The 21,863-nt window shown below is 54.9% G+C and overlaps 1 protein-coding gene and 1 non-coding gene across 2 annotated transcripts; one reads left to right on the top strand and one right to left on the bottom strand.

Moving 5' to 3' along the window:
- Positions 1 to 1,790: 1,790 nt before the first annotated feature.
- CACNB1 (calcium voltage-gated channel auxiliary subunit beta 1) lies at positions 1,791 to 19,326 on the top strand. The gene is given in 15 exon segments (XM_042967313.1): positions 1,791 to 2,052; positions 4,506 to 4,592; positions 8,310 to 8,429; positions 9,295 to 9,417; positions 9,882 to 10,018; positions 10,236 to 10,312; positions 11,711 to 11,730; positions 12,011 to 12,091; positions 12,513 to 12,571; positions 12,737 to 12,846; positions 12,993 to 13,144; positions 16,252 to 16,347; positions 16,772 to 16,957; positions 18,863 to 18,878; positions 18,881 to 19,326. Coding segments are annotated over 15 exon segments (1,794 nt in total). The 5' UTR covers positions 1,791 to 1,968.
- Positions 14,916 to 15,000, bottom strand: TRNAQ-UUG. The gene has a single exon. It is a non-coding gene; the product is annotated as a tRNA-Gln (tRNA).
- Positions 19,327 to 21,863: the final 2,537 nt, after the last annotated feature.

Below are 21,863 nucleotides of genomic sequence, written 5' to 3'. Positions count from 1 at the left end.
AAGAGACTATTCTAGGGTTCAAGAAACCTAGATTTGAGTCCTGGGTCTAACTACTTGTTTGGCTCTAGCTAATCACCCATCTCTATCATTTGAACTTTCCTGGTTGCTAAAGAGCTGAGGAAAGAGAGGAAGAAAAGCAAAATTTATGCCATTTCTTCAAAACAACACAGTTGATGTCATTCTCATTTTACAGCCGAGCGAGGTAGAAGAGATTGAAAATCCAGGTCTTTCCAAATTCAGTATTCATGCTTTCTCTCTCATACCAGGTTCGCTTGTGTCCAAGGGACAGATTAAACCCCTGCTTAGGGTTGGATCTGTTCATAGAACAACGCTGATGTACTTCATCCTTCCTCACCCTCAAAGTAATGTGATCAGAGAAATGACTTAACCGGCCATCCACTTGTAGAACCCAGGGTGAGAAGGAGTCAGTGTATTCCACAGTTTCTCCTCCAGCAGGAGACAGCAGGCTGGCCTTTATATTCAGGTCACTGAACCTGGGCAAATCTTGTCCATTCCCCTTCTCATCTCCCCTCTTTGAGGAGCAAGGAAGGGATAGAGAGGTAACAGTTCCTCCTGTCATGATATGACAGACCTCTGTTCAGCGTCTTACAGCATCTCCAAACATCTAAGGAGTCCTCATTTAATTTCATTCTCCCTCATCCTCCCAGTAATCCCAAGTGACAAAGACACCACAGTATGGGCAACCCCGTTTTACAGAAGGGTAGTGACTTTTCCAGGGCCACACAACCAGAAATAGCCTGAGCCAAACTGACACTAGAGTTTTGTTTTGTTTTGTTTTGTTTTTTTAAACTTACCTCTATGCCCAATGTGGGGCTGGAACTCACAACCCTGACATAGAGTCACATGCTTTACCGACTGAGCCAGCCAGGCACCCTAACACCAGAATGCTTGCTAGAATCCCCTAGTCCTCTTCTCTCCATAGGTAGTGGTGGGTGGGGTCCAGGCCTTGGATATTTGTCCCCAAATCAAGGATGAAGGGGGGAGCAATTCTAGGTCAAAAGTCACTAGATCTGATTTTAGCTACTTTCCTCTCTCAACTCCGCATTTCTTCCTACCCTTTCCTCTCTTTTCCAAGGAGCAGGGACCTTGCCTTCTGGAAGGTCTGGGGGGATTCTAGGGACTAGGGCAGAAAGACCGCTGGGTCTCTGGGATTTCTTGTTGTCTGTGATGGGGACTCCCTTTGGACATCCTTCTCACCCCAGCCTCAGTCTCGGGTTGGCTGACCGGCGGGCCGTCACGGTCCTGTCGGAGGGAGTGGGCCCTTCCGGTTTGGTTCAAGTCAGTCTAGGCCCACACCGGGGAGAAAGGGGTTAACGCCAGGTCCCAGGATCAAAGGGATCGGGAAGTTCCGGCGGCCCCCACTGGAGTGGAATGGGCAGACCTGCTAAGTGAGAGTGGTTTGGGACGGAAACGGGGGGCCGTGCCAATCCGCGCTTCACCTCCATCAGCGCTTGGCATCCACTGGTAAACCGCCCCCCCCCCCCCCCCCCGCCCCAAGGCAGGGTTTCACTCCTCCCTCCACCCCTGTACCCAGAGTGAGCCACCTTCTCCCCGGGCAGGTCAGAGGCCGGCGCTCACCCCCTCCCGGAGCCAGGAGGGGCGTGCCTCCCTCCGGCTGCCCTCCCATTGTCTGTGCGGAGCCTGCTGAGGGGCTGCGAGGGGCGGGGCCGGGGCGGGCGGAGGGAGGGAGGGCGGAGGGAAGGAGGGGCAGGTGGGAGCGGAGGGGGCGGGGGGAGATGCTGAGGCTTCAGGGGCGGAGGAGGCGGCGGCGGCAGAGGAGAGAGCGGGAGGAGGGACGGGAGGCTGGAACAGGGCAGCCGAAGGCCGGGCCAGGTGGCTGGAGCGGGTGCCGGCCGCGCTGCGCTGCTCTCGGTTCCGACGGCCTCTTTCATGCGCTGAGGGCGCCCGGCTGGGCCGGGCCGGCGGCCGGAGGGGAGGCTCCTCTCCATGGTCCAGAAGACCAGCATGTCCCGGAGCCCTTACCCACCCTCCCAGGAGATCCCCATGGAGGTCTTCGACCCCAGCCCGCAGGTGAGGTGTGGTGGCCGGGCCCGAGGGCAGGGGGGCCGCTCCCGCGGACCTTGTGGGGTCGGCTCGAGGGACGCCGGGGAAGAAGGAGTTATGTGCCCGGCGAGGAGGGGCGAGGGGCGCCTGCGCGCCCCCAGTCCCTGCGGGTTAATGATTGATGGGCGCTTGGCCCGGAGTTGGGCTGCGGTTTGGCGGAGCGGGGAGGGGGCGATCGGGCCTCCTGTCACCCTCGCCTCGGCTCCCCCGCGTCAGGGTCTCTGCTGCTTGGGTACCGGCTCCATGGGTTGAGAGTGGGGGTGCTGGCGGGGCAGCCGAGGGTTGAGGGAGGCTGGAGAGCGAGCTCAGGCAAAGGGGGCGACGCAGAGCACGCTCAGGGGCGCCAGGCGGGGGTGGGTGGGGCGGGGGAGGCACCGGGTGATGGCCGAGGCGATGGTCAGGGCGGTGCCAGCAGGCCTTCGGAGCCGCAGACACTGGCCTTAGAGGGTGGGGAAGGGGCCAGCCCTGGGCTAGACCCCCCCATCCTGGCACCTCAGCTACATCCTTCTTTTGGACCAGCTTCCCTACCCCAACACCCACGTTATCTTTCCTACTCCACCCCCCTCCCCTCCCCAGCCTTAGAAAACGCCTCCAAAGTTTGGAAAGTTGGATGGATGCCAACTCACTGTCCTGGAGGGGAAGACGCTGTGTTACCTGGGTGGTGGGGGGTGTCTGCCGCCCCACCCCTACTCACACTTACCTGCAACCTGGGTTATCCCCAGGAAGGGGCATTCTTGGGTGTGGTGTGTGCCCATGGAGTGACCAGCAGTATCTGGGCTGGCTGGTTAGGGTCTGGGGTGGTCGTTCCAAGGGATTTCTCTGGGACCAGGCCATTCTCTAATCTGGCGACACTCCAAGGCTAGGATACCATTAACTCTTTTCTTGCCAGTGGAGAGCAACTGTAACCACCATGATAATGTGGTTGATGGGCATGGCGGTGGGGGGGAGCAGGTTAGACCTAAAAATACCTCCCTTCTCCACCCCAGGCCCCTTGGAGCCTGGAGGCAGCTGACTGGAGCCTTCCTTTCAGCTGTCCCTTGTCTCTCTGGGTGCCACTCCCTTTTCCCATCCTGGGGTGGTGGTGGTGGTGGTGTGAAACAGAGTCTGGGGCTCACTGAAGGATCCTCTTAAGTTTGTAGGGATCCTCAATCCTAGAGGTTGGGTATTTGTCTGGTTTGAGAGAAGGGGATGGGAGGGAGGATTTTTGAAAGGTTCCCAGGTACCCTTCTCTCCCATTTATCCATGCTCCTTGTACTCAGGCCTAAGGAACCAGAGCCCCTAATGTGATCATATCTAATCTAGCTTCTTTGGCAAAGAAACTCTAGGATTGGCAGTGGGGGTAAGGGCTTGGAGGGCCTGAACCCTCAATCATCCCGCCCTACTTTGGAATGGCCTGGGGCCACGTGTGTATATGAGTTAAGGAGGGTAAGGAAGCAGCCCCCTTTACAGGAGGCCTGGAAATACCTGAATGTGTGGCCGATCGAGAGAGGTCAGACAGGGTCCACTCCACCCAAGCCAGGAGCCCAGCCAGTGAGACTGAGCCAGCCTACCCCAGGAAACAGTGGGGGTTGTGTCCCAGGCTTGTCTTGGGGCAGGGCCAAGGGGATTGAACTCGATGCAGCCTGGTGGGGACCACGGGGACGGGGCGTAGGCAGTGGCAGCCAGGGGTTAAACAGTGGAAGCTTGATCCCTTTCCCCAAGGGGAGGGGTGTGACCACTGATTGTGAGGAGGGGGCTGAGGAAAGTCCTGCGGGGTCGGGTTGAGGGCTGCCCACTGGAGTGGGTTGGGGTTAGATGTTTCCTTTCTAAATACAATTCCATGCCCTCCCCCAGCCCCCTCCCCGGAAATCTAGTTTGGGGTCTCCCAGGGCCAAGAGCTGCCACTCCCCTCCCCACTCTGCGGAAAAATGAAGGCAAGATTCGGTCACAGGAAGAGCTAAGCTGGGCCTGGGTTGGCGATTCCTCTTCTCTCTAGGGGCTACAGGCATACTCGGCCCCCCTGCTCCAGCTAAGGGGGAAAGGGAGGGGGACTCTCCCCAGCTCTCTCTGCCCCCCTAACACTGCAGGCAGCCTCTCCCTTCCCAGGAGGCCTCTGCAGCCTGCCCAGCATCTTAATTAGCTTTGCTGCCTAATGAGCCTCCAGCCTCTCAGCGCCTCCCCGTTCCCAGCCTCTCTGGCTTGGTTTGGGGGTTTCCGTGTGTGCTTCCTGGGGCTCTCTTGCACTGTCCCCCACCCCAGGGCTGTGGTCCGGGCCTTCCCTCCCCTTAGGGCTGTACCATCTCAGGAAGAAGATGGGGGGAAGGGTTGTTCAGATCAGGGGCTGATATTCCCAAGGCTTGGCTGTAGCTCTGGGCTTGATGGGATGAGGGTTGGGAAAGGCCCTTTCTGATTCCACTCTTGTCCCTTCCTGGCTTCTCCAGGGCAAATACAGCAAGAGGAAAGGGCGGTTCAAAAGGTCGGATGGGAGCACGTCCTCGGATACGACATCCAACAGTTTTGTCCGCCAGGTAATGGGGAGGCTGGGCTGAGAGAAAGGAGGTGGCTGGTTGGTGGAGACCAGCATTAGTGAGCTGGATCTGAGGCTTTCTCCAGGCACCCACCCCCATGTCATTTGTCACCTGCCTGGAACCACCGGATCACCCTTACCTCCATGACCTCTGCATATACTGTCAGCTTCACCCACTCCCTCAGCCCCCGCCCCGCCCCTCCCCCAGCTCCAGGCACCAGCCCCTGCTGCCTGCCTGCGTCATCTCTTTCAGGGACAGCCTGCCTCCTTCTAGCTTGCTTCGGGCTGTCACCCACTCCCCCTGCCGGCTGTCTGCTTCCATGTCCTCCCCCAGAATCTGTGACAGCGTGGGGTAGAAGCAGAGCCTAAGAAACGTAGAGCCAGGTCATCTGGGTCCCTGGAGCCCCGGGTAGGTAAGGGTCAGGGAAAGGCCCACGGCGTGCCCAGCTATGACTGGTCTTTAATATGCAGAAAGTGTGTTGGTGGTGGTGAGGGCAGGAGGGAGTTGGTTTCAGAGAGCAGCACCCCTGAGCGAAGGGAGATAAGTGGATAGCTTTCTGGGGTCTTCTGTTCTCAGTCAGGGAGATGCCATTCTCCTCTGTGTTCTCACTCTCAACCCCAGGCCATCTCAGGCTCAGGGAGAGGCAGCCAGAGAGGCATGTGGTTGCTATGACTACAGAGCATCTCAACAAAGCCTGGTACCCAAAAAAGGCGAGAGAGGCTTGGGATCAGACAAGGAAAGGGAGTGTGCCAAAGAGGAAACGGGCAGGGCATATGAGGGCAGAGGACAGTAGGGAGGTCAGCCCCCCTTGGGCTGGAGAGAGAGAGAGGTGCCACGCAGATCCACCACAGATTGGAGTGAGCTCTTCTTTTTGATTCTTCTCTCTCCACGACGGTTGGCACCTGTGAGCTCAGGCCTGACTTGAGAGGGTCAGACAGGGAGCCCTTCATCCCAGCATCTTCCAAGTACACAGACGGATAAGAAGTCCTTTCTTCAGTCTTTTCCGCGTTCCTCCTGTTGCAGGGCTGGACCAGGGCCAGGGCTAGGAGGAATGACACTGTGCTCGGTGTGACGCCTCTTGACAGAGAAGGGCCTTGGTTCCGTCACTGTTTGCCACCACAGGGGATCAGACCCCAGCCTCTAATCCTTCCTCCTCTCAGCTCCCTCTCTCTGACCCCCAGTAGGTGGCGGGGAGTGGGGGAGCAGGCCTTGCCACATCTCTGAGCTAAATATACCCTAGCAGTTTGCACATGTAGCAACTTGCTTGTAACCTGAGCCCCCCGGGGGAACGGGCAGTTTGGGCCACCCCCTAGGCCAGCAGGGCCAGGCACTGAGGGCGCCGGGATGGAGGCGCCCAGCCGGACCCTCGTAGTGGTGAGCTAGGGATGGGGTAGGGATGGGTGGGAGCAGCCCCAAAGGGAAAGCTGGTGGGGGGGTGGTGCTCACTCCAGCCTGTCTCCTTGTCTCCTCACCATTCCTGCTCCTGCTCCTTGTCTCTGTGCGCGCATGTCTGTGTGTGTGCGTGTGTGCGTATGTGTGTTAGGATCAGTAAATGTCTCTCAGTCACTCTGTCTCTGGGTCTGTTTCTCTGGCTCTCTGGGCATCTGTCTCCCTGACCCTGAGTACTCCCCTCAGGAGGGGTGGAGAGTGGAGGATTAGCTGGTTTTCGCTTTCCTTCCTTTTTGTCTCTTTTCTTTTGTAAATTTTACACCCAAATTAGGTAGCATATAGTGCAACAATAATTTCGGGAGTAGATTCCTTAATGTCCCTTACCCATTTAGCCCATCCCGCCTCCCACAACCCCTCCAGTAACCCTCTGTTTGTTCTCCATTTTTTTTTTAATTTTTTTTTTTTTAACGTTTATTTATTTTTGAGACAGAGAGAGACAGAGCATGAACGGGGGAGGGTCAGAGAGAGGGAGACACAGAATCTGAAACAGGCTCCAGGCTCTGAGCTGTCAGCACAGAGCCCGACACGGGGCTCGAACTCACGGACCGCGAGATCATGACCTGAGCCGAAGTCGGCCGCTTAACCGACTGAGCCACCCAGGCGCCCCTGTTCTCCATATTTAAGAGTCTCATGTTTTGTCCCCCTCCTTGTTTTTATATTCTTTTTGCTTCCCTTCCCTTACGTTCATCTGTTTTATATCGTGAAGTCCTCATATGAGTGAAGTCCCATGATTTTTGCCGTTCTCTGACTAATTTCGCTTGACATAATACCCTCCACTTCCATCCACGTCGTTGCAAATGGCAAGGTTTCATTCTTTTTGATTGCCGAGTAATACTCCATTGTATATATACCACACCTTCTTTATCCACTCCTCCATCGATGGACATTTGGGCTCTTTCCATACTTTGGCTATTGTTGATCCTTCTTGTCTCTTTTCTACCTTCCATTAGCGTTCTCCACCCCCACCCCGATCTTGGTGCCTTCACCGAGTCTCCCATTGTTGTGCTCTGGCTGCTCAAGGAATGGGCAACCTCACTAGCTAATGACCAGGTCCCTCTGGGGGAGGTGGGACTTCGTTTTTTCTCTTTCCTAGGTCCCCTCCTTACCAAGCTAGTGGGCATTCCTGGCCAAGTGACCCTTTCATGGCCTCAGGAAAGAACCGTCACGTGTCTGCAGTCCTGCTCTTTCCCCACATCACCTCCTGCCCCTGTAGCAACACCACCACTTCCCAGTCACACAAATTCACACCTCCTGGATCCTGCCCTCACGTGCCACACATCGTCAGGGACACTGACGCCTAGGGCGCTCCCCTGTTTGCGCTCATGTGCCCCTCTATGCATTCAGTCATGTATATCCAGCACATACCATAGAATGCACCCTTCTAAACACATTTGAAGTTGCACATCCAAGCACGCCTGTGAATAAGCATGTTCATTGACACTTTGGGTCTGGACAGGTTACATGTCTCACACATGTGCCCGCATCCCTGACAGAGTTTCTTGTGCTCTGGGATGGTCAGTGTGGTCAAGGCCAGCTTCCTGGCCTAACCAGACTTCTGGGCCTGCCTTACCCCGAGCAGCCAGCAGCCCTAGTACTGGAGAGAGGGCCTGCCCCCTGTCCTGCTCTTAACTTGCCTCTTTTGCCTGCACTACCCCAGGAATCTTGGGTTCTCTTTTGTATCTCGTGAGAGCCTGAGGGTTGGGGCTTCTCTGATTCTGGCCGGAGAAGTAGGATTCTATCTTCCCTCACCATTGAGCAGAAGATAGCAAAAGTTTTGGCGGCCCCGTCATGCAGAGCAAGAGCAGGCTGCCCTCTGCCCACAGTGCAGAGACCTCAGGCCTAAGCTGGTGGCTACTGTCCCTGGAAGGACTCAGTGGGCCTCTGCTGAGTCTATCTCAGCTGGTGCTGGGGCAGGGGAGGGAAGGAGGAACTGGGAGCGGAGACTCGTCCCCTGGCACTCCTCCCCTGCGCTGTGCCCCTATCAGGTTCCCACCCCTCCCTGGGCCCCAAGCAGCTGTCCTTGGATCTGCCTTAACCCCCTGCTTGCTGCTGTCACCCTTCCTAGGGCCACACTTTCCCCAGGGGCCTGCAAATCTCAGTCCCTGGCTTCTCTCATCTAATGCCACCTTTTCCTAGCCCCTGTGGCATCACGCTGGGCTGGCTGGGGCTTGAGGCATCCATGATAGGTGGCTGGTACCTCTGTGCCTTCCGAGGCCCAGGAACTGGGAGGCAGTGTTGGCCCTGAGCTGGCCCTGTGTCTGTTTTCAGGGCTCAGCGGAGTCCTACACCAGCCGTCCATCGGACTCTGACGTGTCTCTGGAGGAGGACCGGGAAGCCTTAAGGAAGGAGGCAGAACGCCAGGCATTAGCCCAGCTCGAGAAAGCCAAGGTGAGAAATACAGAATCAGGGGGCTGTCCTGGCATTATTTCTCTCACCCCCAGGCCTTAGAGATGGCCTGGATAGACCCAGGGTCAAGTCTTGTCCCAGCCACTTCTTAGCTGGTGTATCCCAGGGCCTCGACGTGCCTCTGTCTTACAGCTGTAAAATGTGGGCTATAAAACTTGCCTTTTTATATAGTATAATAAGAGCCTGATAGTGTTTCTACACGTAATAAGAACTTTAGACTTTCTACTTCTTTCTGGAGTCATACTTCCTGGGCTAACTCTTCTTAGCTGTGTGATCTTAGGCAAGCCACTTAACCTTTCTGAACTTTAGTCTCATTCACTAAAATACAAATGATAATAGTAGTTAGCTTCTTTTTTGTTTTTTAAAAGATTTTAGTATTTTTCTTTTAAGTAATCCCTACACCCAATGTGGGGCTTGAACTCACAACCCCGAGAACAAGAGTCGCACACTCCACTGACCGAGCTTGCCGGAAGCCCCTAGTAGTTAACTTCCTAAGGTTTTTGTGATGCATAAGTGAGGTAATGCTTGTAAAGCATGTAACACGATGCCTGGAGCAGTAAATGATAGCTACTGTCATTATTATTATTATTACTAAGATTTTTCTGGGTGTCATTCTGGGCTAATACCTACTGTCCCCCGTGGCCCCCTCCATCCTGAGAAGGCTGAAGTCAATTTTTATTTTTTTATTGTGAACTTTAACATACATACAGGAACCCTACTGAAACCACTCGGTATACATTTTAGCGATCAACCAAACAAACCTCTGCATCATGCCCCCACCTCCCCCCAGCACATTACATTGTGGTTTAACCTTCTGGTTGTTATCCTTCCCATGCACCTCCTCTAGACCAAGCCGGTGGCATTTGCTGTGAGGACAAATGTCGGCTACAACCCGTCTCCGGGGGATGAGGTGCCGGTGCAGGGAGTGGCCATCACCTTCGAGCCCAAGGACTTCCTGCACATCAAAGAGGTGGAGAGAGCACTTGGTATCTGGAAGGAGGGCAGGGGGGTGGGTACCAGGAGATGGGCAGCCGGAGCTCCGAGCCAAGCAGAGCTTGGCGGAATCCGCTGTGTGACCTTAGACAAATCTCTTCACGTCTCTGAGCCTCTAATTTTCCCTGGTAAAATGGGGCGGCGATGCCCAGGTCACACAGTTGTTGAGAGGGTTTGTGACGAGGTCTGGAGGTGGAGAGGCGGCATGCAGGCACACGTAGGGGTCAGCATTTACTCCTCTCCCTGCCGTTCGAGGGTAGGGCGGGCACGTGGTGGGACAGGGATGTGATGGGGGTAGGGTGGTCCACGGCACAGGCAGAGCCAGGGGCCGGCTCTTTGAAGGTGCCGCCTCCTGGGCAGGGTTGGCGGGTCCAGTAGCTGCTGGCTCGCCACTCCAATCTCCCTCTTGGTCTCTCCCACCCCACCCGCTGTTGTTTGCAGAAATACAATAACGACTGGTGGATTGGGCGACTGGTGAAGGAGGGCTGTGAGGTTGGCTTCATCCCCAGCCCCGTCAAACTGGACAGCCTGCGCCTTCTGCAGGAACAGAAGCTGCGCCAGAACCGCCTCAGCTCCAGGTGTCTAGCTGGGGACCGCAGAGAGGCCATCCAGCTGGGACTAGGCCTCGAGGGTCGATCCACTGCCCTGAGCGCACAGAGCTGCCTCCGGCATCACCAGTGGGGCTGGAGGGTCTCCAGGGGAGTGGGGGGCAGGCGGCACGGGAGAGAACAAGGCTCCCCCACTCTGACGCCCACCCCTCCGCTCACAGCTCCATTTGCCTCTCTGCCCACACAGCAAATCAGGTGACAACTCCAGCTCCAGCCTGGGAGACGTGGTGACTGGCACCCGCCGCCCCACGCCCCCTGCCAGTGGTAAGAGCCGTTGCCACCTTAGGGAACGGGGCCGGGGGGAGGCCGTTGGGAGGAGCTCCTCGGTGGGGTGGTCTCCCATCGCCTGTCCTCTCTTCTCCCTGCAGTAGGGGGCACCCCAGTCCCGAGTCCTCCAAATACACCCAGCGGTACCCCCTCCGTGAAGAGTAGGGTACCCCCCCCCCAGCTGGGCCCATCCGCGCCCATTCTCTCATGTCTCTCCTTCCCATTTCTTTGGTAGCTCCGTCTCTCTGCCTCCCTCCCCCACCCCACCCCCATTCATTTCTCCTAGCTCTGTTCCATTCACCTCTTCTTCTCTCTTTTTTCCCCATCCCATCCCTGCCTTCTGTACTGTGTCTCCATGTCCATCCCACTCCTCCCCACCTCGCCTCCCTCCTCTCTCCTGACTGCGGTCCAGGTAATGAAATGACTAACTTAGCCTTTGAACTAGACCCCCTAGAGCTAGAGGACGAGGAGGCAGAGCTCGGGGAGCAGAGCGGCTCTGCCAAGACTAGTGTTAGCAGTGTCACCACCCCGCCACCCCATGGCAAACGCATCCCCTTCTTCAAGAAGGTAATTCTTGCTGGGCCCTGGCAAGGGGGCGAGGGGTCAGGGCCCAGCTCTGGGGCAGGAGGAGGGGACCAGGATGGATTCAGATGCGGTACCAGCCTGATTCTGTGGGGAGCAGGGCCTCCTGCCAAGGAGCAGGGAGCGGGTGGGGAATGGGCACAGCGGGCTCCACACACAACCCCACTCTGGCCCACCCCCCAGGAAGGGACGGTTCTTGCAGCTGAAACACCCCTGCTCTTGGCAGGCGGTACCCCCTGACCCCACCACCACTGGAATCAGGGTCCGGTGCTAATGAAACCTGGCCTCATCCCTCGCTAGCACTGGGATATTCCATGTCCTCGCCCCTGCATGCGAAGGAGACACTGGGATGGTGACCCTTCTTTGTCCTCTGTGGACTCTGTGGGTCTAGTGTGGGCACATGAGGGTCTCCTGGCTGCATAGCAGGACGGTTAAAGGAACCTTTAAAATGGGAAGGTTCCTGGACTGCATTAGGGGTAGGAGATGGGCACCAAATTTGGGGCTGTCACCCTTCCCAGCTCTTTCCCAAGACCCAGAAAGGGGAAGGGTATGTCTGAATATTCCCAAATCCACTGGATTGACTGTCAGCCCTCCCAGCCCTGATTTAGGGCCATCTCTGGCTCCCCCTTGGCATGGGGTCCCGTCCCCTCTCTCTGGCTCTGTCTGTCACTAACACGCATGCCCTGTTATCTCTCCTCGTCTGCCCGCTCTCCCTCCCTCTCTTGTCCTGGTTCCTTCCTTGCCCTCTGCCCCTGCCTGGGTGCCCTTCCCTCTCTCCCCCACCTCCCCACTCTTGGCAATCTCTGGACCCAGCCAAACAGAAGCAGAAGTCGGTGAGTATCACAGCTTTCTGTGTCCCCCTCCCCACCTCCTGGGATGAGCTAGTGGGACCTTCTAACACCCATTCTTGTGCCCTCCCTACCTCTCCCCCGCCCCACCCTTCTCTCACCCTCCCTGATTCTCCTTGGCCATCTCTCCCCATCCCACCTCAATCCTCACATCTGGGCTCTGGGACCCCGGGGAGGAAAGAATGCATGGGGGAGCCTGGAGGCTGGGGAAGAGGGGCTAATGTCATCCCCACTCTGGGCTTTCCCTTCCCTGCTTCCCCCTCAGACAGAGCATGTGCCCCCCTATGACGTGGTACCTTCCATGAGGCCCATCATCCTGGTGGGACCGTCGCTCAAGGGCTATGAGGTAGGAGCCCCTAGAGGGGAGTGGACCCAGAGGGGCCCAGACCTCCAGAGAGATGCTACAGAGTTTCATACCCCAGACAGATCTCCTGGAAAGGCCCAGATTCCCAGGGTATTTCCCCAGAGGGCTACAGACCTACAGGCCCAGAGGGGCCTGACCCACAGGGAGACCCATTCAGAAGTATCTGGTTCCCCTCTCCCAAGACCCCCCCCCCCCCCGAGAAGGGTCCCCCCCAGAGATACCACCTAGAAGAACTTTGGAATCAGAGATCCCATTGGAAGCTCCTCACACCCAGAAAGAATTCCCCCACCCCCCCTTAGAGGCCCATTTATCTCAGGAATTTGAGAAGAAAATAGAATGTGAGGGTGTAAATACTCAGCAGCCCACCCACACCTGACTTCTTCCCCCCAACCCCCAACCTCAGGTTACAGATATGATGCAGAAAGCTTTATTTGACTTCTTGAAGCATCGATTTGATGGCAGGTAAGACCCCACTCTCACTCTAGTCCTGTGCTGCTGGGGATGGGCAGGGTGGCTTGAATGATGATTCTGGGACTCTTGGACTGAGGTCTAGGACTTGGAGCCTTGGGAGTGGGCAGCGGATTCTAGCCCATCCTGACCCCTCCATCCCCCTGTCCCATCCCTCAGGATCTCCATCACTCGTGTGACGGCGGACATTTCCCTGGCTAAGCGCTCAGTCCTCAACAACCCTAGCAAACACATCATCATTGAGCGCTCCAACACACGCTCCAGCCTGGGTGAGCCCACCCTGCGACCCCCCTTCCGGGCCCAGACCTGGGAAGGGAGGGAGGTGGGGGGGCATCTCCAGAAGTGTTCTATTGCCCACCGTCTCTTGGGGAGGCTCCCCTACATGCCCCCTTCCCCATGACTCCATGTCTCCCAGCTGAGGTTCAGAGCGAGATCGAGCGAATCTTTGAGCTGGCCCGGACCCTTCAGTTGGTGGCTCTGGATGCTGACACCATCAACCACCCAGCCCAGCTCTCCAAGACCTCACTGGCCCCCATCATTGTTTACATCAAGATTACTTCTCCAAAGGTGGGTGTGGGAGCCTAACCTTAGTGGGGACAGCAGTGCTCTGGAGTCGGGTGGCCTATGTTTAAATCTCAGCAACTGCTTATTAATTCTGTGACTGAATCTCCCCGAGCCTTATTTGCCTGCTCGGTAAAACTCCATCAAATGGACATTGTGAAGATTGAGCCTAATGTGAATGCTTAGCACTTAGCAAAGTGTCTGGTATAATGTGCTTCCTCATGTATTAGCTAGTATAAATATCATTAATAGGGTCATGCAGGCCAGTCCCCTGTCTCCACTCTGGTTGACCTCCCATCCTTGGTCGAGGAAACTGAAAGAATTCTGTGCTTTTTGTTGCAGTGCCACCCAACTGCGTGGCAGTTGGGAGGTCTTTACTGTCATTTGATTTTGTCCCTTTTTGCTGCACTGTCCTCAGTTGGACCTTGATAGAGATGAATCGGTAGGAAGGCTAATTTACTTATTTTTCCTACTACAGCTCTGTGAGATTTTCCCTCCTAGATGTTAGTGGGGGTTTGAGAAACGTGGAGGGCGAGTTCAGGTGCAGTATTTGAAGTTAGAAGATAGCACTGGGTTCAAGTCTTTATTAATTAATTCATTAATTAAATTTTGTTGTTTGGTTGTTGTTGTTGTTGTTGTTGTTTATTGAGCTTGGGATCTCTGGGGGATTTATTTAGCCTCTGAGCCTCAGTTTCTTCACCTATAAAATGGGAATTAAAAACCCTCCCTTGTTATCGCTGAGAGGATTTCAGGTGATAATGTAAAGAGCCCAGAGTTCTGTCTGATTCATGATGACAACCAAGGGCGGTAACTCTTATTTCGTGATGCTACCCAGTTCCTTAACCCTAACCTTTCTGAGTCCTCAGTTTCTGATGAGCTAAAAGGGAATGATAGGATTTAAGTACTTCCTGGAGTGGTTGAAAGGATCAAATGAAATAATGGATACAAAAACACTTTGTGAGCTAGAAAGTAACAGATGCTTCAATTTCTCCCACTGGGCACTGAGGTTGAGGGTGGGGACTCTGGAGCCAGAATGCCCAGAGTTTACCAGCGTTGCTGCTCCCCAGCTCTGTGCTCCTTTGGCAAACCCCCTAACTCCTCTGTGTCCGTTTCCTCGCCTGCAAAGTAGGGATCCTCAAATGGTGGTGGTGAGGATTGCGTAAGTGAATTAACCAGGCAAAGTGCCTGGTACCTACCAAGTTCTACGGCTATTACTTTTTTATTTTTCTTTTTTTAAGATTTTTTGTTTTGAGATAATTCCAAGTCTAGAGAAAAGCTGCCAGAATAGTACAAGAACTGCCATTCTTTTGACTGCCCTTCACTCAGATTCACTCATTTTTTAACAGCTTTATTGAGATAATTCCCACACCATTCAATTCAGCCATTTAAAGTATATTATTCAATTTTCTTCAGATTCACTAATTTTGGACACTTTGCCACACTTACTTTATCTTTCTGTATATATGTATTATGTTATATGTATATATATTTTTTCTGGGCCATTTGAAAGTAAATTGCGGATATCATGTCTTTATTCCTAAATACCTCATCATGTATGTCTTAGCAGCGAGGATGTTAATTTATATAACCATAGTACAGTTGCCAAATTCAGGAAATATTATATTTTAAAATGTTTATTTTTAAATGCTAATTTTTTAATTTTATTTTTGAGAGACAGAGGGAGAGAGACAGAGAGCGAGCACGGGTGGGGGAGGGGCAGAGAGAGAGGGAGACACAGAATCCGAAGCAGGCTCCAGCCTCCCAGCTGTCAGCACAGAGCCCGAGGCGGGGCTCGAACCCACGAACCATGAGATCATGACCTGAGCCAAAGTCGGACACTCAACCGACTGAGCCACCCAGGCGCCCAAATGTTTATTTTTAAGAGAGAGAGTGCACATGCATGAATGGGGGTAGGGGCAGAGAGAGAGGGGGACAGAGGATCTGAAGCAGGCTCTACGCTGACAACAGAGAGCCCCTGACAGCAGAGAGCCTGATACCGGGCTCGAACTCGAGAACTGTGAGATCATGACCTGAGCCAAAGTCGAACACTTAACTGACTGAGCCACCCAGGCGCCCCAAGAAATATTTTAAAACAGTCTGTCATTTTTCATCAGTTGTCTCAATAATGCCTTTTTTGGCAATTTCCCCCTCAACCCAGGATCATGTGTTGCATTTAGTTGCTTTATCTCTTTAGCATTCTTTTTTTTTTTTTTTTTTAACGTTTATTTATTTTTGAGACAGAGAGAGAGAGAGACAGAGCATGAACGGGGGAGGGGCAGAGAGAGGGGGAGACACAGAATCGGAAGCAGGCTCCAGGCTCTGAGCCATCAGCCCAGAGCCCGACCCCGGGCTCAAACTCACAGACCGCGAGATCATGACCTGAGTTGAAGTTGGACGCTTAACCGACTGAGCCACCCAGGCGCCCCTTTTTAGCATTCTTAAACTGGAACATTTCCTCAGCCTTTCCTGGATTTTCATGACACCGACATCTTAAAGAGTACAGATCACTGATTTAGTAGACTGTTCCTCAGTATGGGTTTGCTTGATATTTCATTGTGATGAGGTTCAGATTTTGCATTTTTGGTGGGAATAGCACCAGAGCGATGTGTCTCTGTTGTGTAATTGGTGATGTTAACTTTGATCCTTTAGTTAAGGCTGTGGCTTTATGTTTAGCTATTATTTACCATTATCACTGGTAAACATTATCGTTATTGAGATGAGAGTAGCAATCGTGGCTCCCTAATGGGATTATTGTCCGGACAAAATGAATTGACCACGAAAGCACAACATGGTGCCTGTGTAGAGCAAGTGTCCCATAAAGGCTGGCTGCTGCTGTTAACGTGGAGATGTCTGCCTGGAGAATGAAGCTATGAAGAAGGTTAGAGGGTTCAGGAAAGAGAATCACCCCCTTTCAAATAGCCACTTCCCAGGAGAGCCTGAGCATTGTGGTGGGACAGACACGGGGCAGGGGAGGTCATTTCTGAAGACGTGGCCAGGGCTGAGAGTCCTCTAACATCCCCCCGGCTCTGACACACTGGGGCCAACCAGGACCTGCCTCTCTGATAGGATGTGTGTGGGGTCCCTCTAGCTCCTCTTCTCTCCTCCCAAACCAGGTACTTCAGAGGCTCATCAAGTCCCGAGGGAAGTCTCAGTCCAAACACCTCAATGTCCAAATAGCGGCCTCAGAGAAGCTGGCGCAGTGTCCCCCGGTGAGTGCTCAGACCCAGGGAAAGGGAAAGGGGGACATTGGGGTTGTCCTGTTTCCTCTGGCCTGCGTCAGAGACAGAGTGACCAAGAGCACCAGGGTGGGGTCTGTTAGAGTGCCCTGGTCTTGAGGGAAAAGGGTGCTGGACCCCGGAAGCACCACTTCTCTGTGGGGAGACGGGCCCCTCTTCCAGCTTAGGTTGCCTTCTACCTAGAATGAGAGAGTCGGGCTATTCTGGGTGCCAAGACCTTTGGTAGTTCTGACAATGTATGTATCTGAGAGTCCTCCTCTTCCTGGACATCCAGAGGTTTCTTTTTAACTTTGTCCTTCAACCCTTTGACTCCACCCACTGCACCCAGGCCACACCCCTCACCCCCTTGGTCACGCCCAGCTCATCCCAGCCCTGCCCCCTAACCCCGCCTCCACAGGAAATGTTTGACATCATCCTGGACGAGAACCAATTGGAGGATGCCTGCGAGCACTTGGCCGAATACTTGGAAGCCTATTGGAAGGCCACACACCCGCCCAGCAGCACTCCGCCCAATCCGCTGCTGAACCGCACCATGGCTACTGCAGCTCTGGCCGCCAGCCCCGCCCCTGTCTCCAACCTCCAGGTACAGGTGCTCACCTCACTCAGGAGAAATCTCAGCTTCTGGGGCGGGCTGGACGCCTCGCAGAGGGCCAGGTCGGTGCCCCAGCAGCAGGAGCACGCCATGTAGGCGTCCCATCCATCTCCCCTCCTGCCCAAGGCTCGGGACTGGAGCTCAGGGAACATGGGGAAGGAAGGGAAGAGCTTTATTTTGTAAAAAATGTGGTGAGTGGCAGCTTCTGGTGTCTGTGGTTTTTGATGGGTTTGGGGCTGGCTCGTGGTGCCTCCCTGGGCCTGGTCCCATAGGACTGTATCTGCTGCCCTAGGGGATTTTGGATATGAGGCCTGACTGGGGCCTTATGAGACAATTGACTAGGAAGAAAACATAAGGAAGACTGGTATTTTCATTCACTGGACTCCACACTCATTTTATTTTTATTTTTATTTAGTTTTTAAAGTAATCTCTGCACCCAGTGTAGGGCTAGAACTCACGACCCCCAAGATGAAGAGTCACATGCTCTACCAACTGACCCAGCCAGGTGCCCCCACACCCATTTTAGACCCCACAGAAGTCACAGCATTTTAGACCCAATAGAGCTAGGGCCTTCAGACCCAGGGAATCCCACGGAGCAGGGCCATTAAACCCAAAGAGACTGTCCCCTCTCCCAGAGCCCTAATCCCAGGAGTTTCCTCAGAGGGGCCCCAGAATGAAGTATCTTCTATGAGTTGATGCCATACCTCCCATCCTTCTCCCGGTGAAACACATTCCAGGGAAGGCCCTCCTGTGGGTGCCCTGCCCTGGCTCAGCCTCCTCCCATGGGAGCTGCTTCCCATCTCTGAGCTCGCACCACTATTTGGTTCTAGATTAGAGCCAGGAGAAAGCCAAGAAATCATTCTAAGACCATTGCTTTTCAAATTTGTTTTCAGTAACAGCCCATTTGTTCATTGCAACTTACAAGAAGCCTCAGTATATAAAGTGTCCTTGCTCTACTCGGAGGGAGCTGGTGGCTTAGCTTCCATTTCACCTCCTCAGGGACCCCTGAAGCACTTTTGTGCCCTTCCCACTCCACCCTCGGTCTCCAGGGAACAGCTTAGAAACTGCTGGTCTAATCCCTATCACACCACCACAGAGAAACTGAGCCGTAGAGAGGAGAGTCATTTGCTCAGGGTCATACAGCTTGAAGTGGCAGGGGATGGGACCAGAACCCAGGCCTTCTTGCACCTCACCCAACCACCTCCATGGTGACAGTGACCATCAGATCACCTTCACGTGGCATTTGGTGCTGAGGATGTTGGGCCACCTCATTGTCTCTACTGGGGGATAGAGACCCATTGGCTTTCTCCAGCCTGCTGCTTCGATCTTTGCTGGGGGTACACGGGAATCTCATCAACCTTGGAAATTTTGTTCTCTGACTAGGGACTGGCTAGGGGAAAGCGTAGGGGTTCTGGAAGCCTGCGGTTGGGGTCTGGTTTGGGCTGAAGGAGCTGGGGTTAGTGAGCTCTGAGCTGAAATTCCCTTAGTGTATTTGGAAAACTGGGGCAGTGACTAACCCAATCAGCCACTAACAAGTGGCGATACTAATGAGCTGTTAATGATGATTTAGCCCAAGACAGCATTAATGACGTGCATTGAGGAAGCAATGACAAATTGTTCGTGGGCTCTCTAGCATGGTTACCGGAAAAGTTCATGCCTCCTCACGTCTTATGAATGTTGGGTGCCTCCCGTCCCAATAGAGGAGCAAATGCCCTGAGGTCTGTCCTCTGGCTGGGCTGTAGAGCCGTTTGCCTGACTGCCCATCCCCTAGAGCCAGTACCCACCTCCTGTAGCCAGGCTGTGTATCTTGGTGCCGTTACTAACCTGCCTTGCTTTGTTGTGTCTCTTTCACCCCTGCCTGATCTGCATGGTGTGTGCTGTCCGTCTGCTAACCAGGGACCCTACCTTGCTTCCGGGACCAGTCGCTGGAACGGGCCACCGGGGAGCACGCCAGCGTGCACGAGTACCCGGGGGAGCTGGGCCAGCCCCCAGGCCTTTATCCCAGCAGCCACCCACCAGGCCGGGCGGGCACCCTTCGGGCACTGTCTCGCCAAGACACGTTTGATGCCGACACCTCTGGCAACCGAAACTCTGCCTACACGGAGCTGGGAGACTCATGTGTGGACATGGAAACTGACCCCTCAGAGGGCCCAGGGCTTGGAGACCCTGCAGGGGGCAGCACCCCACCAGCCCGGCAGGGATCCTGGGAGGATGAGGAAGAAGACTGTGAAGAGGAGCTGACCGACAACCGGAACCGCGGCCGGAATAAGGCCCGCTACTGCGCAGAGGGTGGGGGTCCAGTTTTGGGGCGCAACAAGAATGAGCTGGAAGGCTGGGGGCGAGGTGTCTACATCCGCTGAGAAGCAGGGGCCACACAGTGGGGGGAAGGGCTCTGAGCCCGGGGGAGGGGCGGGACAGAGGGACTCACCACAGGGATGTATCTTTCCTCCAGGGGGCGCTGTCTCCCACCTTTCAGATGCCTTTGCTCGATTTTTGGGGTTTCTTTGGTGGTAGCATCCCACCTCCTGGGATAACTTTAAGCCCCAACTGTAGGTTTTTCACTTACCTGCTGTGGATGGATAGGGGGATGCCCACCTTTCTGCAGTGTCCCCTTTTCCCCACATCAGGGGGCTCTCTCCCCTCACTCCCAGAGAAAAGGTGCACTTCCTTAACTCTTTCTACTTGGGGCTCTAAATAAGGGTCCTACATGGGGTAGCCCTTTCTTTCCCCAACTTGGAGTATTTGGGAAGGGTGGGGGGCTTTTCCTGGAGAGGGAGACCACAGACTCTTTCCCACGAGGGCTCTCTTCCCCAAACCCCAGGTCCAGAGTCCTTCACCGTGCCCACCCCTTCCCCAGCTTCCTGGCAGCGTTGTCTGGTGGGTGGAAGCTATGGAACGGAAGCCCCATGGGGAGCTTGTCTTGGGGAGGGGTCTGGGTAGAAGGGGACAGGCATCAGATGTAGTGCCCTCTGCCTGCCCAGGACCTAGACCCCTGAGGAGTGGGCAGCCCGAGACACTGCTACCCACCCCACCACTTCCATGCCTCAGCCTTCGCCTACCCCAGGAATGAGCTTTGCCTACAACATCCTTTGCCTACTGCCGTCTGAAGAGGGGGGCCCCTTTGCGTCTGAGCCCCCCACCCTGTTTCACCTGGGTGTGGCACCCATGGAACACTCTAGTCCGCCTCATTTTGAAACCAAAAAACTGCTCCTTCACTCTCACCCGGAGGCCCCAGGGGAGAGGCCCTGGGGGTGGGTGCCCAAGAGGCGATCACCACCCCAGCGGTTGCCTCGGGACCTCGGATCTCCCCTGGGGGGCTTGGCTGCTGCTGCTGCTGCTCTGGATTTGCCTCTTGTGACCCTGTCCTTTACCCATGTCCACTCCCTCTAGGAGAGGTCTTGGTACCCCCCCTCTGCCCTGGAGTGTCCCTCTGCCTAGCATCCCTACAGCCCAGCAGCCCTGCCCCTCTCCAGCACCCAGCTGGGCCAGAGAGAGCCGATTGTGCCAACGAGGACTGGGCCCTGCCCGGCTGCCCGCCTCAGGGATGGGCACCTCATGCCTGTCTCGCCACCTCCTGTGCCAATGTTGTCCCACCCCCCCACCTGGGTGGGGTGCAGCTTCCACTTACTGGTTAGAAGACACCACTGCCCGACCTTCCTCCCTCCCTGTCTGGTGTCCTGTGCCCCCATCTGTCTGTCTGTTTGTCTGTACTCCCCTAGAAGTATTTTGCCACATATAAAACCGCCGTCCTGTCCTTTGCAGCTGCCTCCCGAGCCTGCTTTTTTTGTTCCTGCCACACGGCGGCCAGCCGGGCATGTGGGAGTTGCCCACATGCAGGGGGAGAGGTAGAGGTGGGCGCAGGAAGCTGTGCCCCAAGTTGTTTACTCAGCAGGAGAGATGGTACTTTGTTTTGTGGCTCTGATGCATTATGATCAAGCTTGATGGGAGCAGTGTGGCCAGTTTCACCTTCCCATTCAAGCCAGCCCCAAGTCTTAACCTGTTTCCCTGTAAGTAGAGCCAGGAAAAATGGAAACCTGAGGTGGAGAAATGGGGTGTCACGGGCACTATTCAGTGGGTAAGATCCAGACCCACTGGCACGATGTCTTAAGGGCATGTGCTCGTTCTTCTGCTCCTGTGGCCTCTACTGCTTCCCAACACCTGAGAGAGAGCGGCTGAGTTCCTACCTTCCTTCATCCACTGATGCCCCCCTAGCCAGCTTTGGGAGAGGGGAAGAGGTCTACTTGGGGGGCGGGGGAGAGAGAACGGGGACTCCCCCAGCCCCAGCCTGAGAACATCAAGAGTGACAGTCAGCAGGTGACATTACCAGCTGGCAGGATGTGGACCTCTGACCGTTGTGACTGCTCTCACCTGTGTCTCCCTCACATGGCACTCGCCATGGCATTTCTCCATTCTCTTGGTTCTTGTTTCTGGGATGGTGGACCTGGGGAACTAGAGCTCCTGGGTCTCTCATCTGAATGCTTCTGCCCAAAGTGTGTGTGTGTGTGTGTGTGTGTGTGTGTGTGTGTGTGTGTAGGGCAACAGACATCTAGGCCTTTCAGGTGAGAGGTTAACAGAACCAAGTGGCTGGCCCAAGGTCCCTGGGAGTTGATGGCAAAGACCGCTGGGATTGGATTCCAGTCTCTGCCTCCCAGCCTAGCTCTCACCCCACTGCCTTTCAATGGAATCAATCCTTTACTCCTTTCTGAACATTTATTGAGCACCTACCAAGTACCAGGCCCAAGTCTGAAAGGGAGCTGCAGACAATTCAGGACATCATGATGAGCTCTCTGCTGTGAGAAGCACTGGGTTCTATGGGAAGCTGGAAGAAGGGTAATGCCCTTAACCTGGGGAGGACAGGAGAGGCTTCTCAGAGGAGGTGAGGCTCGAGTGGGATCTA

This window comes from Panthera tigris, chromosome E1, assembly GCF_018350195.1.
Source record: "Panthera tigris isolate Pti1 chromosome E1, P.tigris_Pti1_mat1.1, whole genome shotgun sequence".
NCBI classification, from domain to species: Eukaryota; Metazoa; Chordata; class Mammalia; order Carnivora; family Felidae; genus Panthera; species Panthera tigris.
Note: the sequence above shows the minus strand (reverse complement) of the source record. Positions and strands in the feature narration are given on the sequence as shown.